General features: G+C 52.9%; 1 protein-coding gene across 1 annotated transcript in view; it reads right to left on the bottom strand.

Moving 5' to 3' along the window:
- Positions 1 to 746: 746 nt before the first annotated feature.
- The window catches only part of hivep3b (HIVEP zinc finger 3b), a 40,417-nt gene continuing 24,339 nt past the window's right edge, over positions 747 to 16,824 (bottom strand). The window contains exons 2-9 of the mRNA XM_030371046.1: positions 13,048 to 15,384; positions 12,401 to 12,690; positions 9,832 to 11,853; positions 9,285 to 9,472; positions 5,406 to 5,581; positions 4,833 to 4,934; positions 2,619 to 3,268; positions 747 to 2,318 (exon numbers count right to left, since the gene is read on the bottom strand). Coding sequence (XP_030226906.1) covers positions 1,650 to 2,318; positions 2,619 to 3,268; positions 4,833 to 4,934; positions 5,406 to 5,581; positions 9,285 to 9,472; positions 9,832 to 11,853; positions 12,401 to 12,690; positions 13,048 to 15,052 — 6,102 coding nt within the window. The 5' untranslated portion in view covers positions 15,053 to 15,384 and the 3' untranslated portion in view covers positions 747 to 1,649. The remainder of the gene's footprint in view (positions 2,319 to 2,618; positions 3,269 to 4,832; positions 4,935 to 5,405; positions 5,582 to 9,284; positions 9,473 to 9,831; positions 11,854 to 12,400; positions 12,691 to 13,047; positions 15,385 to 16,824) is intronic.

Genomic DNA, 16,824 nt, shown 5'->3' with positions numbered 1-16,824 from the left:
GAGTCATCGCAATGAAACAGGACAAGGCATCACGCACCTCAGACCATTCCAGGACAGACCCCCGCACCGCGAGATGTAATGTGTTCACCTCCAGTGATCCCGGGTAGCATTATGTCATCTATTGTCCTGTCTGGTTTTCCCCTCTCGTCAAGTGGAAGGGAATTAAGTGGATGCAACTGACATAAAGTGACAGGGAAAACAAATAGTGTCTAGGCTCACAGGTGCAGGTCAGATTAAAAGCGGGCTTGCCATGATTCACTTATCCTGTATTCCCGTTCGTTTTGACAGGATATCAAAGGATGGATATTGACAGGGAAATATCTACACATTCAAGGAACATCCGAATAATTGTATATTTCCCAGTTGAAACATGTTGAATATGCCCAATTGAATGGATTCATTTATCAGATAGAATAACATCTGTGTATAATATACTTGCATGGCAACACTCAGTCTCTAAAAGAGGAGAAAACATCTAGACAACATATTATTATCAACGAATGTATCCTTCAGCCTTGTTGTGCATCTTTCAGTGATGTCAGCATCTTCTGCTGTACTTACTTTATCTCCTTAAATTAATCTAGTTTTCCGATAAAGAATCCATTAACATCGACCCGAACAAGGTCTTCAAAAAAAAGACCATCCTCAAATGATTGTGAAGAATGTGACAGATTCCTGTGAAGGATTCCTTGGTGAAAACAGGTAACAACGCAGTCACGAAAAAATTACTCACAAACAGGCTCAAGCTCAGGGGAGTTTGGTGTATATTTTATTTGTCCAAGGACTATAAAATGTTTTGTTTGTGAAGTCTGCAGGGCACTTGATCTACCAGTACCAGTACACCTGGCGGTTTTCCTCTCCAACAAACTCATTCACATATCGAAAAAGACACACAAGAACTAAATAAAAAAGCATGATTTTTGTTTTTCAAGAATAAAAAGATTAAAAAAACAACCCTCAAACAATGTTCAATGTCATTAAATGACAATAAATAAGGAGCACTTTTCTCTGTGCAGAGATAAGCTTTAAGCTAAAAACCTTTGTAATAAAATATATACGTTTAACTTCAGTGCATTTTCTTTTTTTACCTTGCTGCTCCTAACGTTATACCCTGACTGCAAACCTCCCTCCGTTACCGTGGTAACAAAGCAACGCCCCTTAGAGGAGAAATCATCCATACATCAAATATCACGCCCCTTTAAACAACAGAAAGAAAATAACATGTTTCACAGCCTTCTCCTCGTCCAACTGTACAAACGGTACATGAACCACCATGGACAGATAAAGGCACAAGTAATACTGTGCAGTTTGAGTAATACTGGACAAAAAGGACAAACAAAAATGTGATAACTTTTCTTTGAAAGATTTTGGTCATTTACAAATTTATTCAGGATCCTTTGACATATATTTAAACAGATATTAAGATAGCAGTATCACCAGAGATACATATGGAATATATATCGATTTATATATAGATTTACAGAAACATTTTCACAAAGAAAAAAAGTGCATGTTTTTTTTTTTACCAAACCTGAATATTGCCAAAGAACAAACAGTCAAGTTAACAATAGTATTGAAAACTGTATAAAAACAAAGCAATAAAAAAAAAAAAGTGTAGCAAACCATAAAGCAGAACTGGGATGTGGAGATTAAGAAGTGCTCTTGTCTGTTCTCGAGGAGTCACCTCCAGCTCCTGGTCCCACCGGACCCTCAGGCAGACCTGGCCCTCCGCCCCCTGGCCCCCCCCTCGCTGGCCCTATTGCATGCGAGTCAACGCGAGTTGCTTGACTGTGAGACGGTATGGGACGGCTTTTGTCTCTCGCGTAAACATCTCCTCTCTGGGTCGCTGTCGAGCTGTGGGCGGAGCTATGTGAGCTGCCGTATTGCTTTGAGTCTGTGGTCTCCGTTGTGGAACAATCTAGCGCTGCGCGGGGATTGGACAAACCTGACTGGCTGGTTCCCGCCTCCTGGTACCCCGACCAGCGACCCCCGGGAGTCCTTAGTCCTGGCGGCCTGGAGGCCCCCCCCCACCACTCGAAGCGGGCCAGGGACGGGCCCTCGTTGGGCGGGGAGGTGGGGCTGGACGGGGTGGTGGTGGGGTGCGGGCGGTGCCTGGCCTGCACCATCTGGATCCCCCCGATGGGGATCATCAGGTAGGGCACCCTGGCCTGCTGCGAGTGGAGAGGGAGGTGGCTGAAGACGTGGTCCGTGGCCTGGCTGCCGGGGTAACCCTCGCTGCTGAAGGACAGACGGAAGGCCGGAGGGAACAGGGTCGCCTCCGGGGACATCGGCACCTCTCCCGACGTTCCACCGCTCTCCTGCAGGGGGAGCAAACACACCGTGAGAACACCGGAGAGGACTAGCCATCCAGCTGGCGGTGGTTTGGACCAGACCTCCTCGTAGCCTAAAGCCATCCCATGCATTATGCAATCATGGCAGTCGTCAGGTTATCATGCATCAATCCATTAATGTCTTAATATATGTCTGTTACATAGTTTAGATAGGGCAATATGTAAAGCGTCTTAGAGTACCATATTAGCGCTATATAAATGTCATTTATTATTATTATTAATCCCACTCATGGTTAGTGTGTACTCAGCACCTATCCCCCCACTCACCTGGGGAACGTCCTTCAGGCAAGGACTCTCCCAGGGTAGGTAAACAGGGGGTCTGTACTGAATCTGGAGGGCCGGAGGGGGGGCGTGTGGTGCTCTGGGTCGCAGGGTAGAGAGGGTCCCGATGGGAGACGGTCCCCTCTCGGGGGAGGGGGAGAGGTGTCGGCCGGGGGAGGACAGGTCGGTCCTGGGGGAGAGGCAGCGGCCGGAGGAGGAGGACAGCTCCACCCGTGGGGAGAGGCTGCGGCTGGGGGAGCAGCTCTCACTCTTGGGGGAGAAGGCCCGGGGGGAGGCGCTCCAGCCCCGCCGCGAGAACACCGCCCGCCTGCTGCCGGGCGAGGCGGCCCTCCGGCTGGACCACAGCCTGTGGGGGGCCGGCTCCAGGCCGGGGCTCCCCGCCGGGGCCTCGCGGTCCGGGGTCCCCTGCTGGGACGGCCGGCTGCAGGTGGACTGCGCCCCCGTCGATGCACGGGTGTCGGAAGAGCAGGAGGACGGTGGGTCATCGTGGGATGACGACTCCTCCTCCTCATCGTCGTCGTCATCGTCGTCATCATCGTCGTCCTCCTCATCTTCGTCCTCGTCGAAGTCCTCCGCGTCGGAGAACTGATGCTCGTCCTGCTCCTCGGGAGGACCGACGCGCCCCTCACTGACCCCTGTTGGACACACAGACACGTGTCAGACAGACAGCTCTCTTAATCATCTCTCTTAAACGTCTCTTAGTAATCTCTTAATCATCTCTCTTAAACGTCTCTTAGTAATCTCTCTTAATCATCTCTCTTAAACGTATCTTAGTAATCTCTCTTAATCATCGCTCTTAAACATCACTTAGTATCTCTCTTAATCATCTCATGGTATCTCTCTTATCATCTCATTTCAGTAATCTCTTTTAAACATATCTCTTACTCATCCCTCTTAAACATCTCTCTTACTCATCCCTCTTAAAAGATCTCCCATAATCATCTCTCTTAAAAGATCTCTCTTGAATGTCTTTCTTAAAGATCGATCTTAAAGATCTCTCAGAAATCTCTAAGGCATTTCTCTTAATCTCCTCTCTTAATAATCTCCCCTAATCGTCTCCCTTACGATCTCTCTTGTGAGGCGGTAAGAAGTGGCCACATATTTGTTTCTTCCTCTTTTTAACGACCTACATGAAAAGACCCCATTGGGCAAATGGTAAACCATTGATAAAACGCTTCCACAGAGCCTCTATTGGGAACGATCTCTGCGAGGGATACGCTACATCCCTCAGCTGCCAGCCAACAACACGATATTATATATAGCTTGCCTCTTCCAGTGACACATTATTGAAAAGAGTCGTGCCTATTGATAATCTTTTCCATTCCAGTTTGGTGAATGAGCAGTCTGAATACGAGCGGGTCCTTGTCGTCAATGACATGACTCGTGCATGAAAGAAAGATGGGGAGGTGAGACGGGAGGAAGGAAGGGTGAGACAGGAGGGAGGTGAGACGGGAGGAAGGAAGGGTGAGACAGGAGGGAGGTGAGACGGGAGGAAGGAAAGGGGAGACAGGAGGGAAGTGAGACGGGAGGAAGGAAAGGGGAGACAGGAGGGAGGTGAGACGGGAGGAAGGAAGGGTGAGACAGGAGGGAGGTGAGACGGGAGGAAGGAAAGGGGAGACAGGAGGGAAGTGAGACGGGAGGAAGGAAAGGGGAGACAGGAGGGAGGTGAGACGGGAGGAAGGAAGGGTGAGACAGGAGGGAGGTGAGACGGGGGGGAGGCGAGACGGCAGGGAGGGAGGGAAGGTCGATATGTGAGGGTGGGAGGTTAGACAGGAGGTAGGTGAGACAGGAGGGAGGAGAGATGAGACAGAGGGGGGGTGAGATGAGAACGGAGGGTGGTTAGACAGGTGGGTAGGGAGGTGAGACCAGGGGTGGTCGGGAGGAGGTCGGGAGTTCGGGGCTGCGTCCACGTGCTGCATGATGGGTAAAAAGGTCTGTCCTTGTGAGGCTGTAGCTTCAGCTGCCAGAGCTGCGCCAGGACCCAGCGGACTTCTGCTGTCTTCAATTCATTCATACTTTTTGGTCCTGTTCTTTGCAAGGCCAAATGGAGGAGAATAGAACATGAGGGGGCGGTTGTGTAAGCCGTCACCGTCTAGCTGCTAAAGCTCTTCCGATGCAGCGAGTTGATTCAGCTGCTCCCGAGCTTCTCCTCTGAGGGAAGGCGAGTCGGCCCGTGGGCAACGCTTCAGTTCAGCTCACCTGCTTCTTCACTCTCTGGGTCGTCCAGCGAGGACTCAGACACACCCATGGCTTGGCACTTCTTCCCGTGAGCCTTGGACTTCATGTGTTTGGTAAGGTTCCCTAATGGACGGAGACCAGAGAACAAATGAGGACGTGAGGCAGAAGGGAGTCAGGCCTGGAACATGCTTCAGTGAGACTGCTAGACTGCTCACGTGTGTTTTACTGTAAACATTCTTCATGTCAGCGTGCCAACTAGGAGACACACGCAGTCACATTGAGTAGAGCGGGAGAAGTCTGTTCGGTCTTTCGGTATGAAGAGAGGCTGTATCTGTGTGTATTACTGATGAGCATTCTCTTTAAGTTGCCCTTGGTTTCATGTTGGATTCTTTGTGTGAAGTCAGTAAGAGTTGAGTTGTGCTACTGATACAGTTCCCTCAGTCAAAAGCCAATTCTCTGCATCATTAGGTAATGTCTTCTCTAGCATGTCAGTCGAGGTTGCATGCTGTTAGCAACATAGGCGCACATACCGTATATGTATATGTTGCGTAGCATCGTTGAAAACAGCCCGTTATAATACCCAGGTGCCCTTACCTTTGGTTTTGAAGGCAAAATTGCAGTATTTGCAGATGTATGGCCGGACATCTGTGTGTGTACGGATGTGTTTCCTCAGCATGCTGGGCTTCTTGCAGCGGATTCCACACTCTCCGCACACATACTTGCCCCTGCCACGACCCCGCACATACACATACTCTTCATTAGATTTATACCTGATCAGCGAGAGTGGGAGAGGGAGGGAGAGAGAGAGAGAAAGAGAGAGAGAGAAAGAGAAAGAGAAAGAGAAAGAGAAAGAGAGAGAGAGAGAGAGAGAGACCCGTTATATCTACAGATCCTTCATCGTGACACAAACAAAACGTTATTTTTAACCCGGCCTCCTGAAAGCTCCCCGAGTGTGGGTGGGTGCGAGCAGAGGAGCTGGACGTGAATACATTCAGGGGACCGGGCCTCCAGACACACAAACAGCCCTTTATGGACGCCCAGTGTGGGGGGAAGCCCCACTGAAAGCCCCAGCTCCATAGGGTCCTCTGGCCTCTCCTCAGGACACCCTGGCTCTCTGCAGGGAGGGCCTGCCAACGGCAGCGCCAGCGGCCACAGAGCGGGACGGCAGGCCTGGCCCCGACGCCACAGCCCAGAATAGGAGCTGCATATAAAAACCTGTCAACGCATTCAGCCTCCGTTCTCTAAAGACGCTGCTCACACACACACACACACACACACACACACTGTGTACCGAGGGAAACACATAGGAACCGGAGGGAAGCTTCTACATCTGGATGAACCTCCGTGCTCCCCTGGAAATCAGCCATCTGCCGTCTCTGTCTTGGATTTCCGTCGTCAATCGCATCTATCCGAGATGTGAATGAACACATGCAGAAGGGCGAGGACAACGTCGCCGCTATAACACAGACAGATGCCATTGTATAACGAGGGCCGGGGGAAGCGGGGAGCAAACTGTGGAGCAGCCTTCAGGATGACATTGTGTCCCATTCATTCCGGAGTGGGCTACTGTTGCCTGACACGTAGTCCTTGTCTCAGCTAAAAATACCCACACGCATCTCAAGCTCCACGGAAGCCTCGATTCGCACATAAAACATTCAGCCGAACTCCTCCGCTCCACCGTGTTGCAGCGCTCCCAGAGAACACAAACACGTCCGAGAGCACGGTGATGCAGAGCGTCTGCACATGCTACACACACACACACACACACACACACACACACACACACACACACACACACACACACACACACACACACACACACACACACACACACACACACACACACACACACACACACACACACACACACAGGTCAAGGGTAATAATGGGTTGTATTTATAAAGGGCTTTCCTAGGTTTCCGGGGTGAATGATTATGTCTACGTGACTGATGCACCGCTGTCATAACGCAAACTGGAAGAGTGACTCACTGAAACCATCCAATTAAGATAAGGGGAAATAATTCAAAAGACATGAAAACAAATTTGAACTTAAAAAGCAACCAACTGGGACTAGGGAGCCTTGTTGGTACAGCAGCCAGGTTTGAAGTTTGTCAAGGACACCTGGGGTAGACACCAGGGCCAGATCCAGGGGGGGGGGGGGGGGGGTACTCCAGCTCCCACCATGAGATGTTTAGTGATCTGGTCTCGCACCCAAGGACAAAGACCAGCCCTGCTTAGCTTCCAGAACAAACTAGCAGTGCTACGCAGGCAACCCCGGTGTGATGCATCAGCATATACAGGGAACATTCTGATACACTCCTGAGACGTTACTGAACATAGTTTACAAACTGTCCTGACATGAAAAGTGTGTTCTATCGGTGAAAGGGAGGGGAGCCTTTCTGACATGATGGCTGTGATCTGAAACCCGGGAGAGCTGTTGCACAACAGGCAGACCGAGGCAGCCCTGTCAGCAGTCTAGATCTAGATTAATGCCCGACTCAAGCTCTACGGATTTGAGCCAAATCTGGTCTTGCTGGACTTTGAATAGGGACGCATCAGTATCCCAATCTACACCGGTCCGAAACACACAAGTGGAGGACGCATCAGGAATAACTTTAGAGAACACCACTTCAGCAGTATTTTGGGCTCTCTGTCAATCCTGTAAACAAAGATTTCATCAGAATCCCAAAGAGGTAGAGCAGTCTGCTACACAACCCCACCCCCCCACACACGCACACACACACACACACACACACACACACACAGCCCAAGACAGCTCAAATTAATGCATTTTCTGTCTCGTAGTGAGACTTTTCTGCGTCTAAGAAGGGATTCGCTGTACTATTCTACCAGCCCCAAGTGCATCCAAAACAGGAGCGAGCCGCCGTTCTCTGGTTCCCCAGACGACTCCTAACGAAGGGAAAGCTGCCATCCTCATCTGAGCACCGCTACCACACCTCTGAGGGCTCCCACGCCCGCCCCTACCTAAATGGGCTCCCTGTAATTGGATCGGTATGAATTCTCACAATGACTCACACCAAAACATGAACACAAGAAAACCTGTCTCTGATGCAAATGACGGAGAGAAGTTTCACCACCGCGTCGTCCAACGCTGTGCGTGCGGTAAGGTTACACTTTGTCAAAAAGTCATATAGAGATAATAAGCGTGGGCACTGGGAGGCACACGGGGTACAAAACACCCGGATGGCTGCTGTAATAGAAAGGGATAAAGTGAGGGAGATGTACGTGACGTTCAAGGGGAGAGGGAGGGAGAGATTGAGAGAGAGAGAGAGAGAGAGAGAGAGAGAGAGAGAGAGAGAGAGAGAGAGAGAGAGAGAGAAAGGGGAAACTAGACAGATGGAGGGAGACAGTACAAGGGACACAGACATGAGTGAGAGGAGAGAAAGCTGTGGGCTGTTTATGCAAAGCTCTTCCTGTTGATGTCGAAGCTGTTTGTGATGCTGCCAGTGATAGACAGCATGCAGTATCTCCTGTTAATTCATGCCGTATCTAGTGTTAATTCATGCTGTATCTAATGTTGATAGATGAAGTATCTACTGTTAATTCATGCTGTATCTACTGTTGATTAATGCATTATCTACTGTTAATTAATGCTGTATCTAGTGTTAATTCATGCAGTATATACTGTTAGTTTATGCAGTATTTTCTGTTGATTCATGCTGTAACTACTTTTGATTCATGCTGTATCTAGTGTTAATTCATGCTGTATTTACTGTTAATTCAGGCAGCATCTACTGTTAATTCATTCTGTATATACAGTTAATTCATGAAGTATCTACTGTTTATTCACACTGTATCTAGCGTTAATTCATGCTGTATCTACAGTTAATTAAGACTGTATCTACTGTCAAGTCATGCTTTATCAACAGTTAACTCAGGTTTCCTAAGACATTACATAAATGTTATCGTTCAGGCCATCATTAGGAGAAAGCGTGTTGATAATTCCTGTCAGCCGGTCTACCTTATGTCATCCTCGTTACCTCCCCTCTCCCTAGCACTTCACACTGAACACACCTGACACAAACTGCTGCCAGGGACACACTCTCTCCTTCTAATAAACACAACGGCCTGAGATACATGGAATTATGAATTATAGTCACCAACAGACGCAGAATTGATGGAAAGCACACATATGCCAACAAGCAAACACACACACAAACTTGTTTAATTCACACTTCAACAGAAGAACACACTTTGCAGCAGTGAGGAGCAACTTGGAAGCAGGTAGAAATGAAGTCCCTGAGGGCTTCGCTGCTTCCCATCTGTTAATTTCTCCTGCGTTCTGCTCTGCCGTCTCCCACAGGTTTATTATATTTCTGCTCTAGTCTGTCATTGCTCTGGCGACCAGTTAGTAATGAACACAATAGTTATTCCAATCAACCTAAGCCACCATCTTCTAAATAAAACGAGAGGATTAACATGAGCTTGGAAAGCATCGTCTTTTTTTCTTACCCGCCTTCGCAGATCCGGACCCGAGGGGACTCGCTCCGTTTGGAGGAGGTAGCTCCTTCCTCTTCTCTCCTTCCCTTCTTCTTCTCCCTTTTCTCCTCCTTCCTCTCCCTCCTCTCCTCCTTCTCCCTCTTCTCCCTCTTCTCCTCTTTCTCAGGCTTCGGTAGGGCTCTGGGTGGGGCAGCATGAACCTACACTCAATACAGACACAGAGGACAGGTCACCCTCCTGCAGTACAGACAGACAGGACAGGTCACCCTCCTGCAGTACAGACACAGAGGACAGGTCACCCTCCTGCAGTACAGACACAGAGGACAGTTCACCCTCCTGCAGTACAGACACAGAGGACAGGTCACCCTCCTGCAGTACAGACACAGAGGACAGGTCACCCTCCTGCAGTACAGACACACAGGACAGGTCACCCTACATTGAAGTGAAGACTCTGATTGTTACCAAAGGGTTATCACTTAACAACTGCACAGTCTTCTGTGATGGTGAAGGGAAGCTGTAAGCGGACGTATATGTTAGTACGACCTGCTGTTATATATACCTCTGTGACACGTGGAGTCTGGTTACTGGAGGACGGTAGTACGGACTGAACGGGCTTGGAGGCTGTGGCCATGGTGTAGGTAGCGGAGCTGTGCTTCTGTTTGGAACACAGCAGGGACAAGGCCACCTTGGTGCTGAGGCCCGGCAGGTTGGGGTTGTGGTCACTGACGCTCCAGGAGGAGTAGACGGACGTCCCGGCCTCCCTGTGGGAGCTGGGGCTGGGCTTGGTGTAGTTCAGGTAGCACCAGTTCACCGCTGTGCTGGAGCTGAGGTTGGGGTGCGAAGGGGTGTCGCCCGGTCTTGCTGGAGACCCGACGCTCTGGCCCTGCCTAGCAGCTGTGCCTTCCTCTTTTAGGGGCCTTTCTTCTCTTGGGGGCCATCCCTCCTGGCTGTGAGACCTGGGGATCTGCTGCTCCCCCCTCTCCACCTTTACACTCACCCTCTCCGTCCTGGCCGGCTCCTTGACGTCCTCCACCTTACTGCTGCTGGCTTTACTGTGTTTCTCTTCATGAGCCCCTGTATCCTCCACCGCTCCCTCCACCCCCTTCTTCTCCTTTACCTCCTCTTCCTCTTTCACCCTTTTCTGGTGCCTCTGGGCCTCCGTACTGAGCTCCAGACTGGCTGCAGGGGAGAGCATGCGTTTGCTCCCTCCGGCCCCCAGGGGGCAGTAGCTGTCCCCCGCTCTGGACCCCGAGGCCAGGTCCCCGTGCAGGGACAGGGGCAGGAGGCTCTCTAGGTCCGGGCTTGGGACCTTCAGGTAGGACCTCTGCAGCTTGTCCTGCCCCAGCCGACCCATGATGACCATGGCGCTGCAGCAGATAGGCTGCTGCGGCCGGGCCGAGGCCAGGATCTGGGAGAGGGTGGTGTACTTGGCGCTGACGTAGCTGGGCATGCCGGTCTGGAGGCGGACGGGAACCACCAGGGACACGGACGGCGTGAGCTGAGCCAGACAGGTGATGATGACCGGCCGGGAGCGGCGGGAGGAGAGCGGGACCAGAGGAGCATAGGGAGGACGGGGAGGAGAGGGAGACAGGGAGATGGAGGGTCCTCTTGAAGAAGCCCCGGGTGTGTGTATGGTGAGCAGCGGCGGTACAGGCAGGTACAGCGCCTGGCCCGTCCCGGGCCTGGTAGAAAAGTGCAGAGGAAGCAGCTCAGGGAACTGATGCAGAGGAATGCCCAAGCGCTCGGCCATGTGGATCTGGGCCGGGTGGATCCGGATCGGAGGCGGTGCCGTGTGGGAATGTAAAAAAGCCCTGGGAATGATCTGGGAGGCGGAGACGTCGTGGATCGCTGCTGGTTCAGGGACCGGCCAGGCGTGCGATCCCGACGGGAACGGGTCCTGTGACGGGAAGGCAGTGTGCGTGAGGGTCTGTGGGTGAAATAGCTGCAAGGCCTTCCCTATGGATTCCACGCAGAGCATAGGGCCCACCTCCGGGGAGTAAACAGGGGGATAGCTGGAGTGCGAAGGCCCCGGTTTGGGGCTCTCTGATCTGGGTGACTGAGCCGCGGCGCTGCCCTCCTCCTGCTCCGGCTCCCCTAAGGCCGCATGCTTCACCAGGAGGCACTTCCTGCGTTCCCTCCAGGCCGATGTGGACTGCTGAGGGGTCAGAGACCCGAGGTCAAAGGACTTGCTCCTGGACTCCGGGGCGGGGTCCGAGCCGGCGGTGCTAGCGGGGGTCTGCTCGGAGGCCGAGCGCCTCATCTCTCTGGTGGCCTGTTGGTACTGGTGGGGGGCGAAAGGCACCGTCAGCATCTGGGACCCCTGGCTGCCGGAGACCCAGAGGGTGGTCTCTGGCCTCCCCGGTTCTTCACAGGGGGCGGAGAGGCTGGAAGCGTGGGAGACGTTGCTCTCCTGACTGGGGCTGCGGGGGAGGGACGGCGACTCGAAGCTGGACTCCCCGGACGACTGGGTCATCTCCGTCAGACGCAGCCTCTTCTTCTTTGGTGGCAGTTTCTCTGCAGGGAGCTGGGAGAGCGACTGGCTACGCGGCGGCCACTGGAACTCCTCCACCCTCTCGGCCTCCTGGGGGGGAGAGACACATGGAGAGCTCATTCACAGGAATTTGGCATATAATATTAAATATTTGAGGATTGTGAACAGCAAAGTAAAGTTTCCGTAGGGATAGAATAGCAGGTAAGATTAGGTTGTATACATATATATAGATACAAATATTATTGAATTTGTATTTAATTGTTTTCAATTACTTTTTTTTATAAAAATGTATTCAATAATTACCACAAATCGAAAATATAAGTGGGCAAAGGAGAGATAACCATAAACAATAAACAACCTCTTCAATTGAGATATACATCTATAATGTATAATGTAGGTCTGTAGGTAGTTTTGTACCTCCAGTCTGAAGGTAGTATTGTCCCTACAGACCTACAGTAGCCCAGAAGGCTACTGTAGGTAGTCACGTACATACAGACCTTTATTAAAGATTACATCTTTAATCCCTTGAAGAACTAATGTAGCTACAGTCTGCAGGTAGTCATACTTACAGACCTCTAATAGCCCTGAAGGCTACTGTAGGTCGTAATGTAGCCCCGGTCTGTGGGTAGTAATGTACCTTGGAAGAGGCCACCGTCCCTGGTGGGGAGACAGATGGCATGTCAGCATCCGGCTCCACAGTGACGAGGATCTCTGGCACTTGGATGTTTGGTTGGCGGATAAGTCGCGGTGAGGAGGGCGATGGTTTTGGCTCCGGCTGCTGCTCCGGCTGACCCTGCCTGTGGTCCGGCTCCTGACCCCCCATGCAGATGCTCTCCTGCTTCTCAAAAGAGCTGGTGTGTTGGATCACGGACACGCCCTTTCTGTCCTGTTGCTGCTGCTGGTTTGGCTCAGACTGGGAAGGAACACCTGAGAAATACAATATCACACTTGATGAGGGTTTTACGCTGCCTATTGTGAGATTTGACTATTTACTGCTATTTAATAATTTAGCAGACATTCTTATCCAAAGCCACTTGCATTGATTTCAGAAAAATTAAAGAGCTCTAGGGACAGGCCTAGTACATTTAGGCCGGGACATTTGTCCTTATTCCTCATACATATAATGTCAGCCAACTGCGTTGAGACATCTATTCTCAGCATTCAATAATTCATTTAAAAGAAGGAGGAGATATACAGATATATTTCCCATAATTTAGTTTAAGTTGATTAGAGGGGGTGGTTCGAGCCATTAGGCCCTCCCACAGGAAGTAGAAGGTAGCCCACCTGAGGTGGCGTGTGTGCGCTCCGGTCTGCTTGGCACTGGAGTGTAGGCGCTGGAAGTGCCGGGGGTGGCCGTCGGCCCGGGGCTCGGAGGGTCCTCCTCCAAGCTTTCCTCTTTCCTCCTCTTCCTCACCGCCATGGCCAGCGCTCGGAACTTGTAGTGCATTATTTGTGGGCGGTCCTCCCTGCGCGTTCCGCACGCCGCCCCGCCCCCCGTCCCCACGGTTTGTTTCGACGGACACACGCCCCTGTGGGCCTCGTAGCTCTCCCTCTTCTTACACCGGGCCCCGCAGGCATCACACTCAAACTCTGTAGGGCCCTGATGCTGTTGCTGCTGCTGCTGCTGCTGCTGCCTGGTTGGGTCGACCCCTCTGGGTGAGGAGGTAGGACCGACCCCCTCTGTGAGGGCCTCGGCTCCCAGGGGAAACTCTACGGCCGGCTGCCGCCTCAGCATCCGTTGGGCGTGGCCGACCCGCATCTCCGTGACCAGCGCCTGCTGCTCGTCGAAGGAGTGGCTGAGACGGAAGCCCCCCGGGGGGGCGGCGGCGCTGCCAGTGGAGTGCTCTCCCTGGCAGGCGGACAGGGGCATGGAGTGGCTCCTGAGCAGCGGGACGGAGGACGGGTCCTGCTCTGGCCCCTGGAGGCGACCCATGTAGCTGGGGCCGGGGACCTCCCCTTTGCCGGGGTCGAAGCTGTGGGGGTCTTTAGCGGAGCAGAACTTGGGGGACTCCATGCTGCTCTTCCTGGACAGAGAGGAGCGTCTGGGCTTCACGCTGTCGATCTCGCTGGTGTCCACCACCGCCTCGTTGATGGTGATGAGCTTGGTGATGTGCTCGATCACCTGGGTCTTGGGGACGCCGTAGGACAGGCCCTTGTCGTCGGGCCCCGAGGAGGAGGAGTGGGGGTGCTGCTGATGGGCGTGGCGCTGCTGCCCTCCCATCCTCCCGTACTTGCCCAGGATAATCTCTGCGTAGCTTTTGGCACTGGCGCTGGGAGGGCTGACCTGGGACATCTCAGTGCTGCCCGACCCCGAGAAGTAGCCCGACTCCGTGCTGCCCTTGCTGCCCGGGCCCAGCGACGACGAAGAGGACGTGGAGAGGGAGGAAGGACGGTCGCCCGACGAGGCCTTCGGGCCGCGCTTCCTCTCGCTCAGCCTCATCGCCAGCCGCTGCTTGACCACTTGAGAGTCCTCCAGCCTCTTGGCTTCGTCCGGACCTTCCGGCGTCTCCTTCGTGGCGCTCTTCTGCTGGGCTGTCGTGTCTTTAGAGGAGGAGTGTTTGTGCTGGCCGGTTTCCTCCTCGGACTCCGTACTCTCCCCCTCGGTGGGTTCCTCGGGGTCTTCCCCGGGCCCGCCCCCCTCCGGGCCACTTGAACTGGGCTCGTCCCGGATGGACGCGAGGCCCGCTTTGATGCGGTGGGCGTGGGACTTGCGGTGCTTGTAGAGGTTGCTCTTGGTCTTGAAGGAGAAGCCGCAGGGGACGCAGGGGTAGGGCCTCTCGCCTGTGTGCGAGCGGATGTGCTTCTGCAGGACGCTGGGCTTGGCGCACGGCCGGCCGCAGTACGTGCACACGTACTTGCCGGGCTTCTGGGGTTTCTTCTCCCCGCGTTTGGACGGACCCCCGCTCTCTGGGGCGTCCTGGCTCGGCTGGGGTGCCGCGCCCTGGGCTCGCTCCCCTCTGGTGGAAGAGGCGGAGGGGACGGAGGCCGAGGCCGAGGCCAGGGTCACCGTGGAGGAACCCCCCGGCGCGGAGAGGAAGCTCCCCCCCGAGGGGCCGGCGGCGTCCGAGTGCTGCCACGCGATGGCCTGCTGCTGCTGCAGCCGGAGCATCAGGGTGCTCCGCTGCGGCGGGCGGCTCTGCAGCCGTCCCGGGGCCCGGGCTCCGGGGCCGGCGGGCTGCAGGGGCGGCCGGGGGGGGCGGGGCCCGGGCGGGGGCTCGGCAGACACGGAGTGCTGCTCCGGCCTTCCGGGGCGCTCCCCGCCGGCCGGGCGGCTGGAGCCGGCCTCCATAGAGGCGGGAGGAGGCCTCAAGGAGTCTGGAGGAGGGGCGGCCTCATGGAGCTAGCCCTGGCAGCACACGGGTCAGGAATACGACATCTGCAGGCGGACTCATTAATCATGTAACAGGCGCTTTTTGGTAGGGGCCAACGGTTATTTGAGAACGCCAAGTAAGGCATTATAAGAGGGTGCCTTGGAGGTGAAGGTCTGAATGTAAACATGGGCCGTTTCCCTTCATTGAGCGCCTCGGCTGCTGTCCAGTGGGAGACATGTTAGCTCCCCGGGAACCAACTGTCTTCAAGTTAGCTCCAAACCCTGGCTAGACAGTCAGCTTCCGGCTGCATCTAAAGAAAGAGTGGGAACAAAAGACAGTGGTGATGAGACATGAAGACACTGCAACAATAACAACACATACACACTCCATAGTGCGCACCATATTCATATTCACCACAGAATGAACAAAATCCAGCATATTGCAGGTATATTGCAGTACTGTGCCGCAGTAGAGAAATGCCATTGCTTTTATTTTTTCGTTTCTGTTCTTACAAGCTGTCATGACAGTAGTGAATCCATCACTTAAACTCACAGACTCTGAACCATGAAGTGCGAACAAACAGCACGTCTAACCTTTTCTTGAGAATAGTTGTGTGCTGATACTAGAGAAAGGCCAAAGTCATTAGTTTCCTATCATGAGACTCCACACACAAGATCGGCCCTCACATATCATACAGTGACAAACAGGGTTAGATCTGCTGGCATAACGCTGAGAGAGGAGACTGCTGTAATGAGAACATTTGCGAGGTAATAGCATCAGCTGCGTGTTATTGCTCTCATCTGTCCTGAACTCATCTGTACACCAGACCCTCCTGTCAAGCACCGAGCAGTGCTGAAGAACAAGACAATCCTGGCCCAGCCTCATGCTGCACTCAGAACAAACACGATGTCTGCTCCGGGATCGTGTGGTAAGGTCTGGATGCCAATGTCAATGTGATCTGATTGTTAAATGTTAACAACAGCAATATTATCCGTGTGCATCATGTTCACACGGATGCAAATACACACGCATGGACACAGACGAGCAACACGCTCGAAACACGCAGGGCATTGAGCGCCCTTTCAGAACCTGTAACAGTCATGGAGGTGAAGTAATGTGTGTCCATCTGAGCCATGGCCTGATCCATTGCTAGGGGCGGTCGAAGCAGCATCCAGAGGAGATGAATTAAATGGGGAGGACCACAGCGTTGAGCATGACAACTCATTTTGGGAAGTTAGTGAATGTTCAACCCGTCTGGCACTTTAGCTAAACTGAGCTCAATGGATGGCTGGTGATGCTTTGAAGTGGATGAGACGATGTGAACGTAACTGGGCTCCAGCTAATGCTCTATACAGTCAGCCACTAGGGCGCAGTGTTTCTGTGGGACAGTTGTCCTCAAAGTCTATCGTACTAGCGGCTTCTGAGGAGCTCCTTCTGTAATAAACACACAGACACGCTGTGACAACGTCACCCACACACCAACAGGAAGGACAGGGGGAGTTTTTGCTCTCATGGAAGAGACTTCTGGAAGGGGATTCCATGGGATCTCCGTCTGTAAGATATTGACTTAAGCCTTTTAGGACTTAGGACCAAAAACTTCACGCTCCTGAGAGGGCCAGTTAAATCAAATTCTGGTAACCCACGATCAATCTGAATGGTTTGGCTGTGAGGTGGGCGGTGTCAGAGAGAACATCGGTTATCTGCAGAGAGTTCTGCTCTCCAGCGTCTGCTGACACCCAGTCATCCACGG

This window comes from Gadus morhua, chromosome 11, assembly GCF_902167405.1.
Source record: "Gadus morhua chromosome 11, gadMor3.0, whole genome shotgun sequence".
Lineage (NCBI taxonomy): Eukaryota > Metazoa > Chordata > Actinopteri > Gadiformes > Gadidae > Gadus > Gadus morhua.
This window is presented reverse-complemented; position numbering and strand designations above follow the sequence as displayed.